General features: G+C 31.2%; 2 protein-coding genes across 2 annotated transcripts; both read right to left on the reverse strand.

Annotated features, from left to right (window-relative positions):
* Positions 1–2,444: 2,444 nt before the first annotated feature.
* On the reverse strand, positions 2,445–3,470 carry LOC136972651 (uncharacterized). The gene has a single exon (XM_067267252.1). It carries the CDS (start codon positions 3,468–3,470, stop codon positions 2,472–2,474), a length of 999 nt encoding a protein of 332 aa, XP_067123353.1. The 3' UTR covers positions 2,445–2,471.
* A 1,853-nt stretch (positions 3,471–5,323) lies between these two features.
* LOC136972626 (glycerophosphocholine cholinephosphodiesterase ENPP6-like) lies at positions 5,324–20,218 on the reverse strand. Its single transcript, XM_067267222.1, has 7 exons — positions 19,919–20,218; positions 16,955–17,311; positions 16,167–16,276; positions 11,093–11,248; positions 9,150–9,293; positions 7,579–7,693; positions 5,324–5,670 (listed from the first exon to the last, which is right to left on the reverse strand). The coding sequence occupies exons 1-7, from the start codon at positions 20,145–20,147 to the stop codon at positions 5,450–5,452; spliced, it is 1,332 nt and encodes a 443-aa protein (XP_067123323.1). The 5' UTR covers positions 20,148–20,218; the 3' UTR covers positions 5,324–5,449.
* Between the last annotated feature and the right edge of the window lie 1,352 nt (positions 20,219–21,570).

Below are 21,570 nucleotides of genomic sequence, written 5' to 3' on the forward strand. Positions count from 1 at the left end.
TCTAATGTAACAAATGGCATTCTAATGCTATTTATATAAACCTCACTATAGTTACGCTGTCAATATTACACTATAATATATTGTCTAGGAAAATCTGGAAAATTTTTGGATAAAATTCTAGGGAACACTTCAACTTTTTTCTGGCAATCCTGTGATACGACATACCATCAAACTTACTTACTTGTACTTTATTAGATGTAAATCTAATAAAGTACAAGTAAGTAAGTACAAGTACAAGTTTTGACATTTCTGGATACGTATATTTAAATTTTATTGATAATTTACGTAAGATTCTTTTGCTGATACTTCTTCACTATTTTTAGTTCGTTTTCGTCTTCACAATCAAAATGTACTGACTTTTATTAATTAGATTCGATAAGTAATCTGAGTTTATTCGTGCATAATTACGAATATCTTTTTTTCAATTTATTCAATACTAGCTGACCCGGCCACACGTTGTTGTGGCTCAAAATGTATCTATTATAAATGTATAACACTTCCCTCGTAGGGGAAATTTCAAAAAATCCCTTCTTACTGTAATTCTCTTGACGTACCTATTAAAACGCAATCAAAACCGCATGCAAAATAGTATAAATAGAAGCCGAGTTCTTCACGGTAAGCCTTAATCCTGTCCCTTTCCCCGCTGGGGAATATCGAAAAATCCCTTTTTAGTGTATATTCTGTTGACGTAACCTATTAAAACGCAATTAAAAACGCAAAAAACCGCATGCAAAATAGTATAAATAGAAGCCGAGTTCTTCACAGTAAGCCTTAATCCTGTCCCTCTCACCGCTGGGAATATCGAAAAATCCCTTTTTAGTGTATATTCTGTTGACGTAACCTATTAAAACGCAATTAAAAACGCAAAAAACCGCATGTAAAATAGAATAAATAGAAGCCGAGTTCTTCACGGTAAGCCTTAATCCCGTCCATTTCCCCCAGTAGAGGGAATTTCGACATGTATATTATATAAAAACACGTGCGTATTCGAATGCAACGTTGTGTCAAAATTTCAAAGGAATCGGTAGGAACAAACAAACGTTATATTTTATTTATATAGATAGGTAGAAAATGATCTGCTTTAGTCCATTCTCACAGAAAAGCAAACTTAGGTCGTCTGAAGTTAGCACCATCTGTTGGACATAAAAGTCTTAATCCATATATAAATATATTTTTGAAAGGGGGGAAATAGTGATCTTCACATATGCCACAAACCTTCGCGGGAGTGTATTAAACAACTTCCCAAAGTTTCATGGCAATCGGATAAATGGTGTGGTAATGCATGAAGGACAAACACACACACACACACACATACATTCGTTTATATATATATATAGGGTTTAGACGAGCAACATTCATAAACCGTTAAGAAAATAAACAAGGGGTTGCGGGGAGACGAGGAGAACGGGAGAGAAAGACAATGTGGGGGTCGGACGAGTGGCATTCCGACACCGTTGAGACAATAGACTAGGGGTTGTAGGGACGTGGCAGGACGAGTAAGGGGAGAAGTGAGAGAGGACGACAGTTTGTGACTGCGCGAAAGTAAGAAAGGACAAAAAGACGTTACGAAGCCGATAACATCAAGACGGTTATGAACCCTGGAAGATTATTGTCATTTCTAGTTCTCTACTTCTATCACTATTTATACATATATATATATATATATATATATATATTCATTGCATCTTTTTTATGGTAAAAACCATGATTTTCATCAGAAGAAGGGTTTTCCTACTGTTTCCTTGTTGGCTTTCTCCTGTGAGTACTAAGATGGCCTTTTTTCCCAGATGTATCGGGTCCCGTCTCTCATCATTCGACTGACCGCAGTGCAACTGAATGATGAGAGACGAGACTCGATACATCCAGACACACCACATATGAAAAATTTCAGGGATTGCTCACCCGGATTACGTCATGAATTCCCCAGAGTGATAGGCTGATGACACAAGTTTTTGCTTTGGTAGTTAATCCCATGTCTTATTGTATCGAGTTCACATATTTTACTATAGTAGATAAAAAAAAAATATGATAATCTTCTACTTTAACTATATAATTTTTTGAACGTTGAAATTAAAGATTTCACTCAAATTTGAAAGACGTAAAATTGGATTTGGAGCAAACTACTCGTTATATCGAGGATATAGTTTAAAAACGGTGAAAGAAAAACGAAAATAGTATTGGCAAAATATTGTTCTTATTGAAATATATTTTTAATAGAAACAATTTCCTCTGAAATAAATATTTTTGATAGATTACAGATAAGAAATGAGATACAGTATTAGGAACTATAAAGACACACCATTTGTAACAGATTGTAAGTTTAACAGATGTTTACAATTAGAATGTGTTTCTACTTAGCTATAAGAATACGATAATTAATTAATAAACATTGTACATTTTGAATATCCATAATTGAATTAAATTCAACTTTATTTAAAAAAACAAACAAATACAGTTCACTTAACGATACATCAATTGTTTAATTCAAGCATGTATTTCATCGCTTTCGGATTCATTTGAGCAAGAAGCAATATGTAACTCAACAAAAGGCTGAGAAACGTAAGAATAAGTCCTCTAGATATTACAAAACATTTACCGGCTGTCAAATAAATAGGATGCCCACTAATTTTAATAATCAGCAACTGAATATCTCGGTAAAGCGCGCGAAACGACACTGATTTTGAATGCGATAATTTAACTAGGACAGGAACTGATTTCATATAGGATTCGTAAACAGAACCCCCGGTGATGCATATTATAATCATAGCTATAATAGCATATACTAAATCAAACGTTATTATTAATGATCCTCCAACTGCTAGAACTGTTTCATTTTCTCCTGCGAGGAAACCATTTACTTCAACACAGATGGCTACTAAAAGATGTGCAAACCAAGAAATTACCACAGACGAAAATACGTCGTCGACTTCTGTTACTAAATCACAAAGGTCATCGTGCTTTCTCAAGTATTGTCGAAAATAATGTATACTAAGAAAAACATTATTTTTAGAAGTATTTTCTAGTTCGGTGCAAAAAGTATCGAAGTGATCACGAAGACTGAAGACTATTTCACTATATAACAGAATGAAAAATGCAACAGTACCCCAACCGTATAAAACATAAAAACACCATTCTGAAAAAACGAAAAAAGCTTTTATCTGGCTATGAAAGTCGGTACTGTTAAACACAGGAAAATAATCGTTAAAAACATAATTAATATCCCAAGAATTTATTGCGTTACTGACAATGATCAAATAAGTGATGAAAAATAAAAGAGTGGCTATTACCAGTTTATTTAGTTTCTCATTTGCAGAAGTTTTCTTTCTCCCAAATGAAAAATCGAAAGCTTGTATTTGACGAATCACTCTCCTTAAAGTCTTGCGTCGAATAAACATATAATCCGCAGTAAAAACAGCCGACATAATGTCAGCCATGTTTGTTGCCTCGTACCAGTTTCGTTCATCTTTCATTTCATGAATAAAAAACAATAGCTGTATTAATGTATAGAAATGCAAGAAAAACATATAAATTGCTGTAGTGGTATAATAAAGTATTTTATCCTTCATATATTTTGGCTCTTCTATTGCCCATGATGTTCCATAAATTTTTGACAAAATGATTATTACAGAGGATAGCATGATTGATTTTATAGACATAACATGAGAAACTCTTACAGATTATATTCATAGAATAACATTCTTTATATCTCTATCGATTATCTGATAACTGACGGTAAATTTATCCAACGAACATGTATTACTTCGATTTTTAAACAATGTTTACATACGGAATAGAAAAGCATTGTTATTATCATCTCGGTCTAGACAAATACATGTTTTCAATCTTAATGGAACATTTTAAAATTAATAGAAAGAGAACTATCATCAAAATTGGTATGGAAAAAATAAAAAAAGGTTTTCAAACATTAGATTATTAACTGATTTTAAATGTAAATATTGCCGGCCTGGTGACTAAGGCAGTTATCGAATCCATCTACCTCTCTAGAGGACACAGCGTCGGAAGTTGGGTGGGCGAAAAGTACCAACAATTTTTCACGAATGGTCTGTCCCTCACCGTCCTCATTGTGATTGTAGCCAAACCCGTAATAGTATGATTGATAGGAAAAAGCTGTCTTACTGCCTAAAGGATGGAGACAAGGAAAAAATTATCTAAACAGAAGTTATTTTATTAATTTTGAATAGCAATAAATACATTGCAAAAAGACTAAATTATTGTTTATAAATAATGTTATGATATTTAAATTTGAAAATAAATATAATGATCCATGCTACATGAGATCAGGAGGAAGACCTTGACTTTGTGATGAATCTAGAACCTTAAGTCTAAATTTCATATATTTGGAATAGCATTAAGCAACAGTCTATTAAATACTTACATAAAAATCATCTGAAATTAACAGTGACAACTTTCCGTACTGAGTTTATTGAGACGATTTAAAATTTTTCTTGATTTGGAGGATACTTTGAGAAATCTTGCATAAGCTTTAAATAGGTGTTCCCAATTCATTTCTTATCCGTCAATATTGAAGAATGTATATTGGAAAAGTTATTATTTTAACATTGTTACAGTAAAACCTCGATTTAACAAACTAATTCGATGAGGGGATGTTAATTTAATTGTATTTAACTAAACAAATATTAGCCTACAACTTTCATAATAGAGCTACTCTTAATTAAACTTGTTCTGAAGTTTAGAATTTCAAGACAATTTTACATCGTAATGTAATTTCATATATTTAAATTGATTTAAATAATTAAAAGCATTATATTAATATTTAATCATTTATTATTTTCGGTAAAAGTAATAAAGATATAGTTACAGTAATGTGAACATATAGTATATTTATAACAAAATTCATTTGAATATGTTGTATAAAATATATAGAGAGAATAAACCCTCGATTTAACGGATTACAGTAATTGGAGAAGGGGGATGCGCTATTACCGAAAGTCCGTTAAATCGAGGATGTACCGAATGACGAAATATTTAATTTTTCGTCATTCTCAAATATTTCAATATAGAAAATATAAAATATAATTATATATAATATATATATATATATATATATATATATATATATATATATATATTTAAGCAACAATCTTAAGCAAAATCTTAGCAAGTATTCAGTTCTATATGCATTGAATCCTGGACGAGTTTCATTGCTACTGTATTTCAAATTGGGCTTTGTAATATTATAATTTAAACGTGTCAAAGAAAAATGAATAATATAGATTTATAAATACAGTATTTTGGAGTTCTTCAAAACATGGATATAAATGATTATATTTTAACATCAAAATAACTTAAGATATACTTTTTATTGGAAATTCACGAAAAGCTTAAGAAACTAGAAAAGTGTTACTGAAAATTGTTGCTTTTATATATTAACATTATCTCTGACAGATCGTATTCACAAAATTCATTTCTAAATAAAAAACATAAGCTTCAGCGTCCACACAGTTCCAAAAAATAAAAGTAAGGATGTAATTAAGGTGGAACTTGAATTGGAAGACTGAGCGTCTAGCATATCTTTTATTCTATCCCAGGAACCGTTATTCTTGGCAGGTGTCATGTGAAGCAATTTGCATATCAAATTATATTGATCTACGTTTTCAATAGGAGGTGAGAGATAATTTTTCTTTAAATCTGAAATAATATACAGTATTAATTTTAATATCAACATAGTAAAAACTTTATACAAACTATAAATAATATAAAATTACAAAACATAATTGTTATGTTTTGATATTTATAAAAGAAAAATTAGCAATTATTTTTATTATTTTTTTCTGTCATGAAGACAAAATATTCGATTTATTTATGTCGGCTTCAGTCCTCAACCTAACCTAACCTATGCTATAAAGATCTCTACTGCCTCTGGATAGATGTTTAATTAATGGAACCCTTTATAGTAACATAATATAATACAGGTACTCCTCACTTTACGACCTATCTGCTTAACGACCACTCGCACTAACGACCAATCCAGTTTCGACCTGCAATTCGGGGAATCCCCTTTCTCAGCTTGAGTGTCGGTCAGTGGCGAATGGTGACATGCGCACTAAGCGTACTATAATAGGCTAATAGCATACTATAATAGTCTTTTTATGAATAAATTTGAAGTTTGTTGCATAATTTGGATAATTTGACAACGATCCTATATTCCCGGCGCAAGCTCCTCGCTTAACGACGTAGTCGTCGGAACGGAACTCGGTCGTAAAGTGAGGAGTACCTGTAAAACTAAGCCATGCAAACAAAAATCCAGCAACGAGTTGGCTTACTTTCCAGGCCAAACTTTATAATTGTGTTTGGTATCATCTGTTGTGATATTTTATTTAAAAATTTTTATATTATTAATTATTATAAAACGACAAAAGACATAATTTTAAGGGTAGAGATGAGTTTAAAAAAAATTGTAAATGTTAATAAGTAAAATCTTCATTAAGTCTTATTTCACTCGAGATATAACAAGTGATCCTCCTCTTTTTCCCCATCCCTCGTCTTTTAAACACGAACATTTAATAGCATCAATCCTCCTAATACCCAAACTTTCCTGCAAAATTTCAGAAATTTTCGACAAAAGGCACAGGAATTTATTACGCTTTAAAATGGATGAAAAAAATCGTGCGATTCACACACACACTAACACCCATACATACAGAAACCCTCATTTTTTGCATTTCTCGACGTTTTAAGATACGAGTCCAAAAATGTAATACTTGGGAAGTCATTTTTTCTACCGATCGCTGTACTTTCGGTCTTTCCCCGTACCGGGAAAGTAATATAGAGATGATAAGTAATGTAAAATGATATGCTTTGGATCTGTACACAGTGTTGAAATCAATTCTATTTTTCACTCGAAATAACCATTTTCTTAATAGCACATTTAATACGTTCAGAATCGATTCAAAGAAAATAATCAGGTCCTACTCCGTGGCAATCTCACGTAATTCAGTAAATATTTCGTCAGAAATCCATAAACATACGGAGGTGAATATGAGAAAAGTCATTATTTTCACGTTTTATGCACTTCATTTGTCATTGGGATTATTATTGGGCTGCAATTTGAAAAAATTGTAGACCTATAAATTCCCACTGTCGTTCGTCCGTCCGTCTGTCTTTCCTTAATCTCGAGAACGGAGTTATATAGATGAAAGTTGAAACCAGATATAGACATCTTAGGGACAGGAGATCCAGATTAACTATACAGGAACTTTCAATACAAACCGAAAATTGTGTTATTTCAATTCAAATGTTTTCCCCTGAGAGCTGTTAGATAGATGACCGGCACTCTATTGTTAAAAGAAAAGTATAATATATAGGGGCAAGTCACTACTAATTTATTTCATTTAAAATATGATTAAAAATTGCAGCCCGGCATTGTGACGATGCCACAATAAATAATTGCTCGTTAAAGGCATGAATTCTAATTTATTGTCAACTGGAAGCGATAGCACATTAAACGCTTTATCATGACCAGTTTCGTCCATTAAGCATTTACAGTATATTTAATGTTTATGGAAGAAAGAATATAATTATATTTATATTACATACTTTGTCCTCTAGCAAAAAATATACTTCTCATGTCTTCGACAACGTCTGGATCATATCCATGGTTTCCGTTACTAACGTATTTTACTTTCATTCGTGTTTTATTTGAATCAGATAACTGCAAAAGAATTTAAGTATTGTATTTTAATGAGAAAAAAAAATATGTTTTAAAAACAATGGAAGAAAAATAGAGAAAATGAAAGTAATAATTGAATAAAGTCTATTTCTATTCATTTCTAAGTTCACGACATAAACATTCAATCATAAATCTGAATCTACACATTCGGATTTGTAATTTTCATGAATGGTTTGTTGGGTCTAACATATCATGAACCGCCTGTAGTATTCGAATGTAATGTAGTACTTTTTTTTATCAAGGGAATATTAAAGATCTCGACCTTCGAATATTTTTTCGTACAGGTATTAGAGTATTCGCGAATAGTATTCGCCCGTCTCTAATCTTTAGTATTAGCAGTTAAATAGTTGTATTTAAATTAGGTGATAATCTATTACAGATAATTGAGATGCATCGTAGTACTGAAATAATGTTATAATGTAAAAAAAGAGATATCAACCGGTAATTTGAGTGTTAAAAATTAGTAAAAAATAATTCGTAGGTATTATAATAATCTAAGAAGTTATTTATGGAAAATACAGTATTTTATATAGGCTATATTTAATTATTTTTTAATAGCACTAATAATATTTATATCGATTTAATGAATTTTATCGAAGAAGAGAGTGCTAGAAGTTAACTAATAACTGTTTACGTACTGAAAGTAAAGAAAATGGTAATTGCTTAACTTCTGATTCTTTCTCTTGATTTTTACCTGTAAATACAGCCGTAAATGTTGTTTCCAAACGAAACCGTAATGTAAATATTATTTACTATAATAATTGTAAACCAAGTGTAATTTTTTAAATAAATTATCATTGTAATCAAATGTTATGTTATCACTACTAGCCTATATTTTATGTATATTAGATAATGGTTCTGTGCAGAAAACGTCACGAAATTTAAATCATTTATAGTTTACATAAAATAATCAAGGACGGGAAAAAATTCTAGAGAAGGTGATTATGTATTTAATACTTACAGGAGAGCGTCGATAAGTGGAACGTCGGTAAGTGGCATGGCCGGAAAGTGGAACGATTTTCAGTCGGACTGTGTCGTGCTGAATCGAATGTTTTTGATACTAAATTTACTTCTAAAGTATAATTTTCATGTTTTTTATATTCTTTAATATATTTATTTTGTTTGTACAAAATGCAGAAATAATTTTTAACGATACGATAGCCTCGATGATTATTATAAAAATTTTCGTTAGGCTTAAAATCGACGAAAATTCAACACAAAGCGACACGCAACGGAGAAAAATTCAACAGGAAGTGATACGCAACGGAGAAAAATTTGAACATCGGACAGGTTAATGTATTTTTTCGTACAAAGTCGGAAACTGGAACAAATCATTAACTGGAAGGACCCCAGTTCCCAATTGGTTCCACTTATCGACGCTCTACTGTATTTTACAATATAATCATCATATGAAATATATATATAAAAACATTTTTACCTCGTTAATAAAGTAACCTTTGTCTGCCAGTATAAACAAGGGAAGAACGTATTTGTTATTTTTAAAATGATATTTTTCCGGAATTTCTTCTTTTTTAAATATTTGCAGTCCTTTAATATTTGCTCTCTTCAGATCGTTATATAACTAAAATATTAAGATAAATATTACAGGCTATTATAAAAATTTCCATAAAAGCATTAAACTTAATTCAGAAATACAGCGAAACCTCGCTTAACGAGCATAATTCGTTCCAGAGTCTTACTCGTAATGCGAAACACTCGTTAAGCGAAACAATTTTTCCCATAGAAATTAATGTAAAGTACGATAATGCGTTTCACGCCGAAAAAATGCTCAGATGTTTTATGTATAACGTTTATTCAAAAAAGTTGTACAATATACACTCCTAAGAAGCGTGAATCATCATCATCTTTTCCTCTAGCGCGGAATAAACCATCCTGGAATAAGAATTCGATTTGCAGAAACGAAAAAAAATTCACAGCTAATATGTTTGATAAACACTCCAAACGATATGCCAAATTCTTGGGTTATGTAAAAGCTATAATTAAATATTAGAAATTAATTTGACTAGAGGTAGGCAGTTATGTTTCCATCTCGTATTAAATTTAATAATTATAAATAGTAAATTTTAGAAATGTCTGAATTAAAAATTAAATTTGGAATCGGTCATTAAATTTAATGACCTAAGAATTTGGCATATCGTTTGGCGTGTTTATGGGTGACCGGCTATGGTTGTTGATGTTTATAAGTATGTGTGATGTATATATTTGATAAGTATGTGTTAATGTGTGAACACAAGTTTGGAAAAATATGTGATCGCAAGCGACACTAAGATGCTAACGGAAGGAGTGCTAAACACAGACTGATGGGCATGCCGCATGCGCACAATTCGGGACTTCCCCTCTCCTCATCACTCGTTATGCGAAATGCTCGTTAAGCGAGGTGGTCGTTAAGCGATCGTCCACTGTAGTTAAAATTACAAATAGAAGTGATAAAAAAATAAAATCAGACTATAAGATGGCCGAGGTATAACTTATAGTGTCAGCAAATTGCTCCGGGAGGATTCGAGATCGAATCTGAATCGTTATGTAAAATTAATAATTAATTTGACTATTTGATTTAATATTTCAGAAAATTACAAAATTGATTGTAGCCTGATTTCTTTTCCTTCAAAAGAATATAATTATTCTCTCTTGAGAAGCACTGAATCGATGGTTTATATCGAGATAATATATATTAGTTATACATTATAAGTGTATATTATTTATCCAAAATACATTATAAGTTATATATATTTTTATATTTTTTAAAATATTTTAATATCTCTTTTAATATAATATAATATTATCTCTTTAAAGTTTTTAACGAATTTTTTGATGAATTGAATAACATTACATGAATAAATCTCCAATTCACTCAATTTCCACACTAACATAATGCAATATCGTTTACTTTGCCAATCTGATAAAACAAAAAGGAGCTCCAATAAACAATTTTATAAAATTGTTATATAAAAATAGACTTTATGTGACATAAATAACTGCCATTTTTCTATTCTACAGTTTTTTGCCATATAGAGCTGCTATTTTTAGTATTACCAGGCTTGCGCTCAGAAAGTAAGAAAGTAAGATGGCGAAGAAATAACATGAAATCAAGACATTTAATAGGGATAATAGGCAATTCATGACTTCCACAGCGTGACTTGTAGGTATTCTTCCTTTCACAACACAAATAAATCCTATCTCTGTAAATTTTGTAATAAGTACTCTTACTCGGTTTATCCTGTCTTTCCTGTCTTTGATATAAGTTATAGGTCTATAATCTCCCATCTACATGTTATGCTGCAGACGTTTGCCAATAAATACGTGATTATTTCAAATATTCTTAAATTAACAACAGTTAATATATCTAAATTATCTACTCACTTTATCTAATTTTCCTTCTTCTGGTAAAATCATCGAAGACGATCCTTTATTTAATATGTACTTAATATCATCGGCGAAAGGTTCCATACTAATCTGTTCTACGTAATCTGGGCTAGTATTCGTCATTCCGTGATCACTTACAACAACGATGCTCACCTATTTAAAATATAATAACTAAAAGTTCTAATAATTTAGTTCAAAATTTTATATTATTCTTTAAGTATAGTAGCTACTTGATCTTTAGTTTATATACGAGATAAGTAATAACGGTGGCGTAGCGTGGGTGTCAGCGGCCCGAGGTCGAAGAAAATTTTGCCGTCCCCTTGTTTAGGTATCTCAATTTAAAAGAATAAAATATACAGTAATTCTAAAGAACTTTTCGGCAAGAACAATCATCATTATTGTGTATTGTAGGGGAGAGCGGGGCTACAAGTTCCGTTTTTTAATCAACCTTATATTTTGTTAAGGAAACATAATTCTAGCATAAGTATTAAGAGATTAAAATTTAGTAATATATCTAACTTTGCTATAAATACAGTTTTTGGGGTTGATTTTTTGTAAGTTTTTTTATAATTAATAATACAATACCTAAAGTCGGAAAGTAACAACTTACCCCGGTTCGGGGCTAGTTGTTAACAGGGTGGGGCAAGTTGTTACGAGATCTATGGAAGGTGTAATATGTAAAAAAAACAATAATTTATTTAACTAAGTATGTATTTAAAGACTAATCAATAATATCTTATCAATAATTAGTTGTTTTTCTTAAATTTATTATAAAGAAAACATTTTTACGTTTCAACATTTATAACTTTTACTTAAAGAAAAGGGAAGAAAGGAACATCCTTTCCAAGTTCTTGTATAACACCAGAAGTTGCAGGCAAATTTACAACTCCTGATGACCCTGGCTGATCCAAGATTTGTCTTTCGTCAGTAAAGCTTACATTTAACAAATACTCTGCTAACTTGTTTTCCTGTTCTTCAATAAAGACCAATTTTAGTTTTTTGTAGCCAATCGCAGCGTTTTCTACTCCAAATTTCAACTTCTTTACAAATCTATATAACGTCATATGACAAATATCTAATTCTCTGCCAACAGTTTTTATTTTTATTTTTTTACCATCTTTAATAACTGCATCTGCAGCTCTTTGCATCAACTCCTGAGATACAGAACCCCGTGTTGTTTTTCGAATATAAGTCCGCATACTGCAAAAGGAGAAAAACATTATTTTTACTGCATTACCGGTACAGATGAACTGGGGCAAGTTGTTTCAAGGTCACAACATGCTCCGAAAGAAGGGAACATCTAGCCCCGATAGCACATGGGTTCAAAACAGCAGCTACTAGATTAGGTTACGAGACATATACAGTTTTAGCGTAGTATATCAAGATACTCTATATATTTTTGAATAAAAATACCAAACAACTAATCGCTAACTATTTAAATTCGCCAGATATACCAAAAATATCAAACACGAAAATATTTACTTATGTGGATCAGCGACGTACAGGCTCTCTTTCCAATGTACCGGACGTCACTGGCCTGATTAAGATAGCTGCCGTCGGTGCGCAGAAACGTTTGATTTCATGAAATATTTACTAATTATATATATATTTTTTCCTTGTGGAGCAATTTCAATCGGAACAACTTACCCGGGAACTTTTAGCCCCGCTCTCCCCTACAGGTTACAAATAAAAAAGTCATGGATATATGTTTTACAATATAATAATCATATTTATTACAAACATTTTTACAAGATATTATTATTATTTATTGTGAAATTTTGCCGCCCCCTAAAAGTGCCGCCCGGGGCGGGCCGCTCCTGCCGCCCCCACTACGCTACGCCACTGTGTAATAATGAAGTAAGAAATGAAGTAAGAACAGGATAAGTAAGAGGTAACGATGTACGATAACGAAAAAACTGGACTAAATATTTATAGCAGTAGCGTAGCTGGGAGGGTGCGGTAGGTGCGGCCCGGAGCGGACCGCACCTACCGCACCCCCACCTGGAAAACGATAGGCCCATGGGGGTCCCAAAATCACGAAAAAGTAGCGAAAAATTTTTTCGGGGGCCAACAAATCTGGTTCCGCACCGGGCCCGGAGAATCCTAGCTACTCCACTGCTTATAGTTCGGATTAAAACTGCAAACATCACTATTGAGTTGTAGTTCTTTAATCCAAATAACTAAACTAGGCCTACTAAATATTTAATTACTTTTTCTACAGAAAACTTTGTTGTATTAGTAATATGAGTCAGATTCAATAAATAAGATTAGTAGATAAAGAAAAATAACATAGTGTACAAGGTTGCAACTAATAATATTGAAAAGTATATAATATCGATAGTCATCCCTGCCAGATGGTATTTACATTCACTACGTGATTTACAAAATGGCGTCCCCATATCGAACGGCACTAGAATCGAATAGTGAGCTATTATTCGATCCATCGCAGGTTATATGAACAGCATGGAAAGTCATGGATGTTGCTGAAAAAAGCTCACAAATGGATTTGAATCAAAGCTTTTTGTAGTGAAATGCACGAATCTCCATTGTGTGCACACATCCTCCTAGTGGCGTAGCGTGGGTGTCAGCCGCCCGGAGCGGAGGAAAATTTCGCCGCCCCCTTATTTAGGTATTTTTACAAGATATTATTATTTATTGTGAAATTTTGCCGCTCCCACTACGCTACGCCACTGCATCCTCCATATTGTCACTAGGATTAATGTTTTCGACTGTCAAAAATCGAATAACATGATTTTTAACTAATTCAAAGATTTGCTCTCATATCTTACTGCGCTTATTAAATGATCCTGCTTTCTTTTAGAATTATAATAAAAATTATTTATATTGAGGAATGCATTGCGTACATAAATCAAGATATAGGTACTTAGATCTCATTTAATTTTTTTTAAATTTAAGAATAATATGAAAGAAAGTAAGTTTTGTTAACATGATAAACTGTTTTACTCGAACATATTGATTTATCTTTTATATTTAAAAAAATAATTAAAAACATATATAATAGATACAAATTTGATTAATTTCAAATGGAATATTAGTATTTTAAATCAGGGGTCTCAAACTCAAACGCAGCAAAGGGTCATTCAAATAGATGTATATCAGACGCGGGCCGTATTCATTATTATACGGTAAACCAAAACATACTGTAAACTTAAAAAAGTCTCTAATAAAGCTCCTTTTGTTGCCAGGCCTTTATGACTTACGTAAACAGTTAGAAGTTTGAATTGTTTCTGTTTTAATTCCCGCAAGATGTTAGAAATATTGATTTTTAGAAAATAAATCTTAAAGGCCGCAGGCCGGATAGGAAGCCTTAACGGCCTTCATCCGGTCCGCGGGCCGCCAGTTTGCGATCCCTGTTTTAAATGATTCAATATTCTATTCTATTCAATATTTTAGACTACTTTTTATGTTCGAAGATAAACTTCCTCGAACTGCTTATGAAAGCTGTAGTTTGCATAAAATATTAGTGTGTATAATTGGTTCCAATTACTCGCTGACTGAAACTGTTCGAGCTCAGTTCTATATAATAAAATTGAAAGTTTCAAGATCCTGCTATTCAATGATCCGATCTGATTTCAAAATTTGTAGAAAAATAAAATTTTCTTATACTTTGAAAATTCTGTAATTATCATTGTCTTCTCTTAAATGTTAAACATTAAAATGCAGTATTTTATTTTAAATACATATCATAAATGCACTAAAATAAAATGAAGTAAAATGCAATAAATGCACAACTTTTAAAATGAGATTTATTTAAATGTCTAAATTTTTTAGTGTTTTAATTATGTCAGTTTTTTTTAAGTTTGATATTAAAATCATTTTATTTAGAAAATAGAGTTGAATAGTCTCTTGTTGCTTATGATTTGAATTTAGATATCATGCAATTTTTAGTTGCGAAATCCTTCTTATTGCGTATTTTGCATATAATGTATTTCTCTAGGATTACGAAAATGAATACGTTTCTATATTTTGATTATTAATAATTCTTATCATACTTAGCTTCTATGTTAAAGTTCAGTATATATAACAATTGAAAACTCTAAAAAACAAAAAAGCTTAATGGTTTACTTGACTCCTTTCGTAATACAGGCAAATGTTTTGAGAAGAGAAACAGAAAAGTATTGGAACTATTTGTCAAAATGTGTTTTTTTATTCACTTCTTACTAAAAATCTGTCTTCAGTAAAACATCGAGCTCTTATTTATGTTATTTTATTAAATGAAGACATGTTTTCTTTTGAAATATTCAATTAAATTTTATTTTTTAATTTAAAAAATCAAATAAATAATAAATAACATTTTTTTATTATTTCCTCCCTGCGAGCAATAAGAGGGCTTTTTTCCCATGCACATTATGGGTTCGACCAGGCTCATAATAGGGTGGCCAGGTGATGAAGGACGGGACCCGACACATCTGAGACGACCGCTCGTGAAAAATTCCTAAAATTTTTCAATCTTTCCGATATTAAAAATTATTTTCTTATGTAGCTCTTGTGATATTACGTTTTCTTACATTGTCACACTAGAAAGTTTTAAAATAAATGTTTCACTGTAACTTTAATGATATAAATTAAAATAATTTTTATCCTAAATTCAAAATTTTATTGTAAACCTTTTAGGATAAGATGGCTCATACCATATTTTCGCGGAATGTCGGGCATGCCGGTCTATCCGGGAGACCATAAAATCAGATATTTCCGTATGGTAAAAACCGGCATGCCGGTTTAAGGGAGGTTATACAACTTTCCTTGCTACCTGATCCGCTCATCACAAGGTGAGGAACATGGATAAAGGCTTTCTATTGCAAAAATTTGCAGAAAATCAAATTTGCTCTACATGTAGAATATTCTGATACTGCTGCAGTTGGTCAAATTTAGAACTTAGGTTTGGGCGCTAACTGTACAGGAAGGACTCGCTCCCGTTTCATTAAATTCGTTGTTAATGCAATCACCGAATTAGAAAGAAAGCGTTTTCAAAAGAAAAACAGTGGGAACTGTTCTCCTCAGTAAGAGTTAAATGGATTTGCCAAGCAAAAATAAATTATATCACACAAACCTGATCAAAAAGACGTTTTTCAGTTATCAGATTTTGGAGAGTTTCTAGGATTTTATCTATTTCCTTTACAGCTGTTTTTGTTTCTAATGAGTCGGGTCCTTTTGTATGACCTGAAATTAAATTATGTAATTATTAAGACTTAATTAGAGATATTAGAAATAATTATTAGATTTTTCGTAAGAATAATATAAATTACATAAAATTATTGTCACAATAAATATGAAAAACCGTTTCATGTCATAATAAGAGGAAATGTATATATTTCCTTTTTTTCAGTTACTGATATAGCAAAGAATAGTCTGCAAGAATGAATAAAGTAAAAAGGTTCATTTATTATCACACGAGTTTTGATATTATCACTGTTTACGCTGCATTATCTACGGACTACACAAATTGATTAATCTACTTTGGCTTTTCATACTGACATAAATTCAAGTTTGAATCGATTTCAACTATTATAATAGCAAAACACTTAGGTTAGTATAAATAGTAATATAACTTAACTAGTATTATAAACGTAAACTATTGGGCGTAATCACTCTCCATCCGAATTAACGCGATGTGACACCTTTCACCAAGGAACGTCATAAATTTTAGTAAAGTTTGTGGACCGATCACCACTTGGGCCAAAATCACTTGAGCCAAAAGGTTTTATTTTACAAAACTAAATATTGAATTTATTTATGAAAATTAAATCGTAACGAGCAATTATTATTATTGTTATACTTAATATCACTAATTTACATATTTGAGTTAAGACTTTAGTTTTAAAACAGATGTATACAAACCATTGTTATCTACAGCTCCATAATAAACCATAGCTAACCGAATTTCCTCCCTTTCGAATAAATCAAGTATTTCTTCCAATTTATTTATAATATCTTTTGTAACATTTTCTCCTCCGGCAGTATATCTATGCGGTAAACAGATAGTGGGTTGTATACCATGAATCTTCACTTGGCAACCAGGCCACCAATATGCAGCTGTCTTAATTCCCTGTTTTTCGGCAGTTACCCATATAGGTTCAGCGCTTTCCCACCAATGCGGGTTAGTAGAATTAGGATTAGGAAGCATTAGGAAAAACTCTTCTCTGTCTGCATCGTACATAATATTCTGAACAAATCCATGGCTTTCTGGATAAAGACCTAAAACAGAAAAAATAATTTATATTGTATTTAGTTATCGAAACTATACTATAGACATAATAGGCCCTACTAGGCCTATATATTCAATAATTTTATGATTTGTAGGCTACTTAATTAAGATATTAGTGAAGTGCTATTGGTGAGCAAAAAAGTAAATCTTATTAGTATTACAAATTAACAATTATAATTAATTAAAATTATATCATTTTACATCTGCATGTTGTTTAGATCCTGCATGAAATAACATTCCGATGCCATCAACAGTAGAAACTGCATGTGGGCGATAAACAACAGCTAATGGATTAGTACAATTCTACATCTATAACTCGTAACTACCGATTTCACGTCAGACCGTGAGATGGTACCACGTGACACTTTAACACGTTGAGAGTTGTAACACAAAAAACTCGAGACTAAGGGCCCTGGTGGGTTTAAGATAGCTAAGGATCGTGTGACCTTGTTATTTTGCTCCAACGCTTCAGGAGATCGTATGTTAAAACCCCTGCTTGTCAATCGAGCCCTAAAACCACGTTCAATGAAAGGTGTAGATTTGAATAAATTGCCAGTTCACTGGATGGCAAACAAAAATGCTTTGGTTACTACAGATATCTTTACTGAATGGTTTAATAAATGTTTCGTCCCAGAAGTTATATGAACGTCAAGGGTCTCGAATTTAAAGTTCTTTTGATTAAAGACAATGCACCCGGTCATCTGGTCTCAGAACATCCAAATGTGCAATTTTGTTTTCTGCCGCCTAATACTACATCCTTGATACAACCGTTAGATCAAGGTATAATTGCGACATTTAAAACATACTACGTAAAGCGAACATTTCAATACGTTTTGGACAAACTGAACGATGAAACGTTAACGCCAACTTCTCGCACAATCCCTGGGAATCAACACACTAAAAACCTTTTTTTATATCCTAGTACGAATAGCTTTAGATAAAAACTAACGTTTTCGACCAAAAACTTGGTCTTCGTCAGGGTATTGACCAGTATAAAATTCAAAACTGGAATTCGAACAATGGCCATGGAAGCAAAACAGCTAATAAAGGACAATAAACTTAATATCAAAGATGGGTTAAGGCCTATGTTGGCATAAGGGACAACGAGAGAGCGGATGTCCTAGCAAAAGAGGCCGTGAGGCTGCCTAACGTCACCTACAGCAAAATCCCACTTTCATATATCAAAAAGCTATTAAGACAGCAAACTATAGAAGGGTGGCAAGAAAGATGGACTTATAGTAACAAGGGGAGATATACATACTGGTTACTCCCCAGTATAGATGAAAGAGTCACAGATCTAAAATGGTTACCAATTGATTAAATCAGTACTCAACTGTACTCGAATCACTGTAATACGAAAGAGTACTTACAAAGGATCGGAAAGGACCAGAAGAGCTTGTGTGAATGTAGTGAAGGTACAGAAAGCTTGGAACATCTCATAACAACATGTGCAAAGCACGAAATGGAAAGTGCAACTACACCTCACTGCGGAAAAGACCTCTAATACCAGCTGTACAGATCTATATATGTTGGTTAGAAATAAAGAAATAGTGCGTGAACTGAGAAACTTCACGCGAAGGATATTGTCGTGAGAGTTGGGAGCGAGCTGCTCCCCACTCTTTTGTGGCAAGTGGCCACAATGTTGTAAAGGCAAGATGCCTAGTGTTTATGTATTTAATTTCTGTTGTTTGTTATAATGGATGCATGATTTAATGTACTAAGAATAATGTATACGTTCCCTTGTGGTGCTAATGCGGAGCAAGAGTGACTGATCCCCGAAAGGGGAAATGATGATCATCTAATAAAAATACTTTCCAATAACACTATTTTAGACTCCACATGGACATGAAATCCTAGGACCATATAATCTGGGGTCTTTTAACATGTTATCACTAACTTTTAGACATGTATTGGACCCTTCTACCTTGTTTGGTCATAATTAGTATGATCTTGTACCTTTAGTCATGTGTACTGTAGTTCAGTGTACTGTATTATGCACGAATTTTATTTTAATTTTTATTAAATTTTATAAACATCAAAAAGGTCAAATTTCACTTTATACACCAAACTCAAAATGCAGACGAAGCAGGCAAAATTCCATATTGAGGTTATAAAATTCGGGGAATTCTCACAAATGGAAATCGCATTACATTCCTCGTCTCCAATGTCGCAGTTATAAAAATAAAAATAAAGCAAAATTTTTTTTCTTAGAATTTGGGTTGATCGTGTTAAATCAAAATAAGTCGTGTAAAAAAAAATTGATTTTTTTTTCTAATTGGTGTTAAAACAAAATCGTGTAAAAGAAGTTCGTGTAAAAACAGAATTGTGTGTATTATTAATATTAAATAATCAGGGCGTTTTAAAGAACTTATATAATGTATTAGATATTTTAAGCAATATTAAGAATTCCAAAATTAATATTGTGTTATTATTATTGGCTAAATATAATGATTAAATTATAATTTTTATAATATTTAACATTTTTCAATCTAGAAAGATAATTAATTTTTGATAATCAATTCTATTGCAGTTTTCTGACATATTTTATCATTAAATCTTATTAAATATAATTTAAATCTAAGAAAAACTTTTCTTACCTGTTACAATGCTTAACGCATTTGGATAAGAATTTGAAGGGAAAACAGGTTTGACATACTCTGCCTTGACGCCAAATTCTGCTAATTTGGCGAAACCTTTCAGACTTGTATCATTTACATAATCCCAACGACAACCGTCGATTAGGATAAATATCACTTTCGAAGATTTATTATGATGATCCGTTTTAATCAGGATAAAACAAAACACCAAAATGATAAACCGCAACATTCCGAATTCAGCTTCGTATTGACTAGCGTCGGTTCACAGAAAACTGAATTTTATATAGTACAGGAACTTCCAGTCATTTTAAAATCAAGGTCATATAATAACATCGTAAACATCAACGTTTACCTTGTTTGTCTCAGTCTTACTGTATACTTATTTATATTAAAAAACTAATCATTAAATTAATATTAATAATTAATTTAATGATTAGTTAATTTAATTATTGTAATTAAATATTTTTCTTATTAAATAATATCTATTCGAGTTTCATTTTATTCGACGACAAGAAGATTAAAAAAAAATTAGAAAATGTTTATATTTGATATGAAGATAACTTATATACAAAGACGTTCACCTCGTATAAACAAGTGATAAGCTTTAATATTTTGTACATCTCAGAAATTATTATAAAATATTTTAAAATACTTTTTAATTGTTGTTTTCTAAACATTTAAATTACAATATCAATTAATATAGTGATATTGTACATCATTAATTTTAAATTTTTTCTTGCTTTTTTAAGAAGTAATCACGTATTATTTTTTAAAATTAATTTAATATAAATAAAAATTGACTATTAAATTATAAGAGTAACATTTTATTTTTTTCTAATTCGTGAAAATTTTAAGAATGCACAAAAAATATTTTAACAGCATAATTTCAATATATATATCCTCTAATTTTGTATTAAAGTGTCTATTATTATATAACATGTTCTACTATCCGTTAAGCCAGTAGCTACAAATTCGGAATTATAATATAATGTATGTGTTTGAACATATGTCTGGACAAAATATATGAATCTATGCTGACTTAGCAACTTTACATTGCAATGCAAATTAATTAATTTTGATGATTCAGTAAACATATTACTTAAGATTATACTTGCGGAATATTGTACAGTCAATTCTCCTATCACTATAAGTAATACATATTAAAATCTTATAAGAATTATTTTAAATTTTTAACGGATAATATATACAATGTATGATTTTCCAATTCTTATCCACTTTATTTTAATATGTAACGAGAACAATAATTCATAAACTTCATAAAATTCCATCCATTTCTGCTATTACTTTTTTATTTATATAATATAATATAATATGTTATCACAATATAAAAAGTTTATTTCGTCTATAAAAAGATTAAATTTTATTGAAGTTAAAATATAAATATCAATTTAAAATCCCAGGAATATTAGAGTAAGTGATTTTTATTTTTGATAAAGAGAAGAAAGAAGTCTTTTTCTATTCTGAGATCATCGAGTGGCCAAAGATCTACGTAGAATTTTAGAGTACATTTTTAACTCTAATTTGGGGCCTTACGTAAAGAATTTATACATTTTTGTATTTTTTTACATAGGCCTATTTAATTTTTACTGTTAATATAGAAAAACGTTAATTCTTTATTTTATTGTATCATA

Source organism: Centruroides vittatus, unplaced genomic scaffold, assembly GCF_030686945.1.
Source record: "Centruroides vittatus isolate TY-2023 unplaced genomic scaffold, ASM3068694v2 contig_299, whole genome shotgun sequence".
Lineage (NCBI taxonomy): Eukaryota > Metazoa > Arthropoda > Arachnida > Scorpiones > Buthidae > Centruroides > Centruroides vittatus.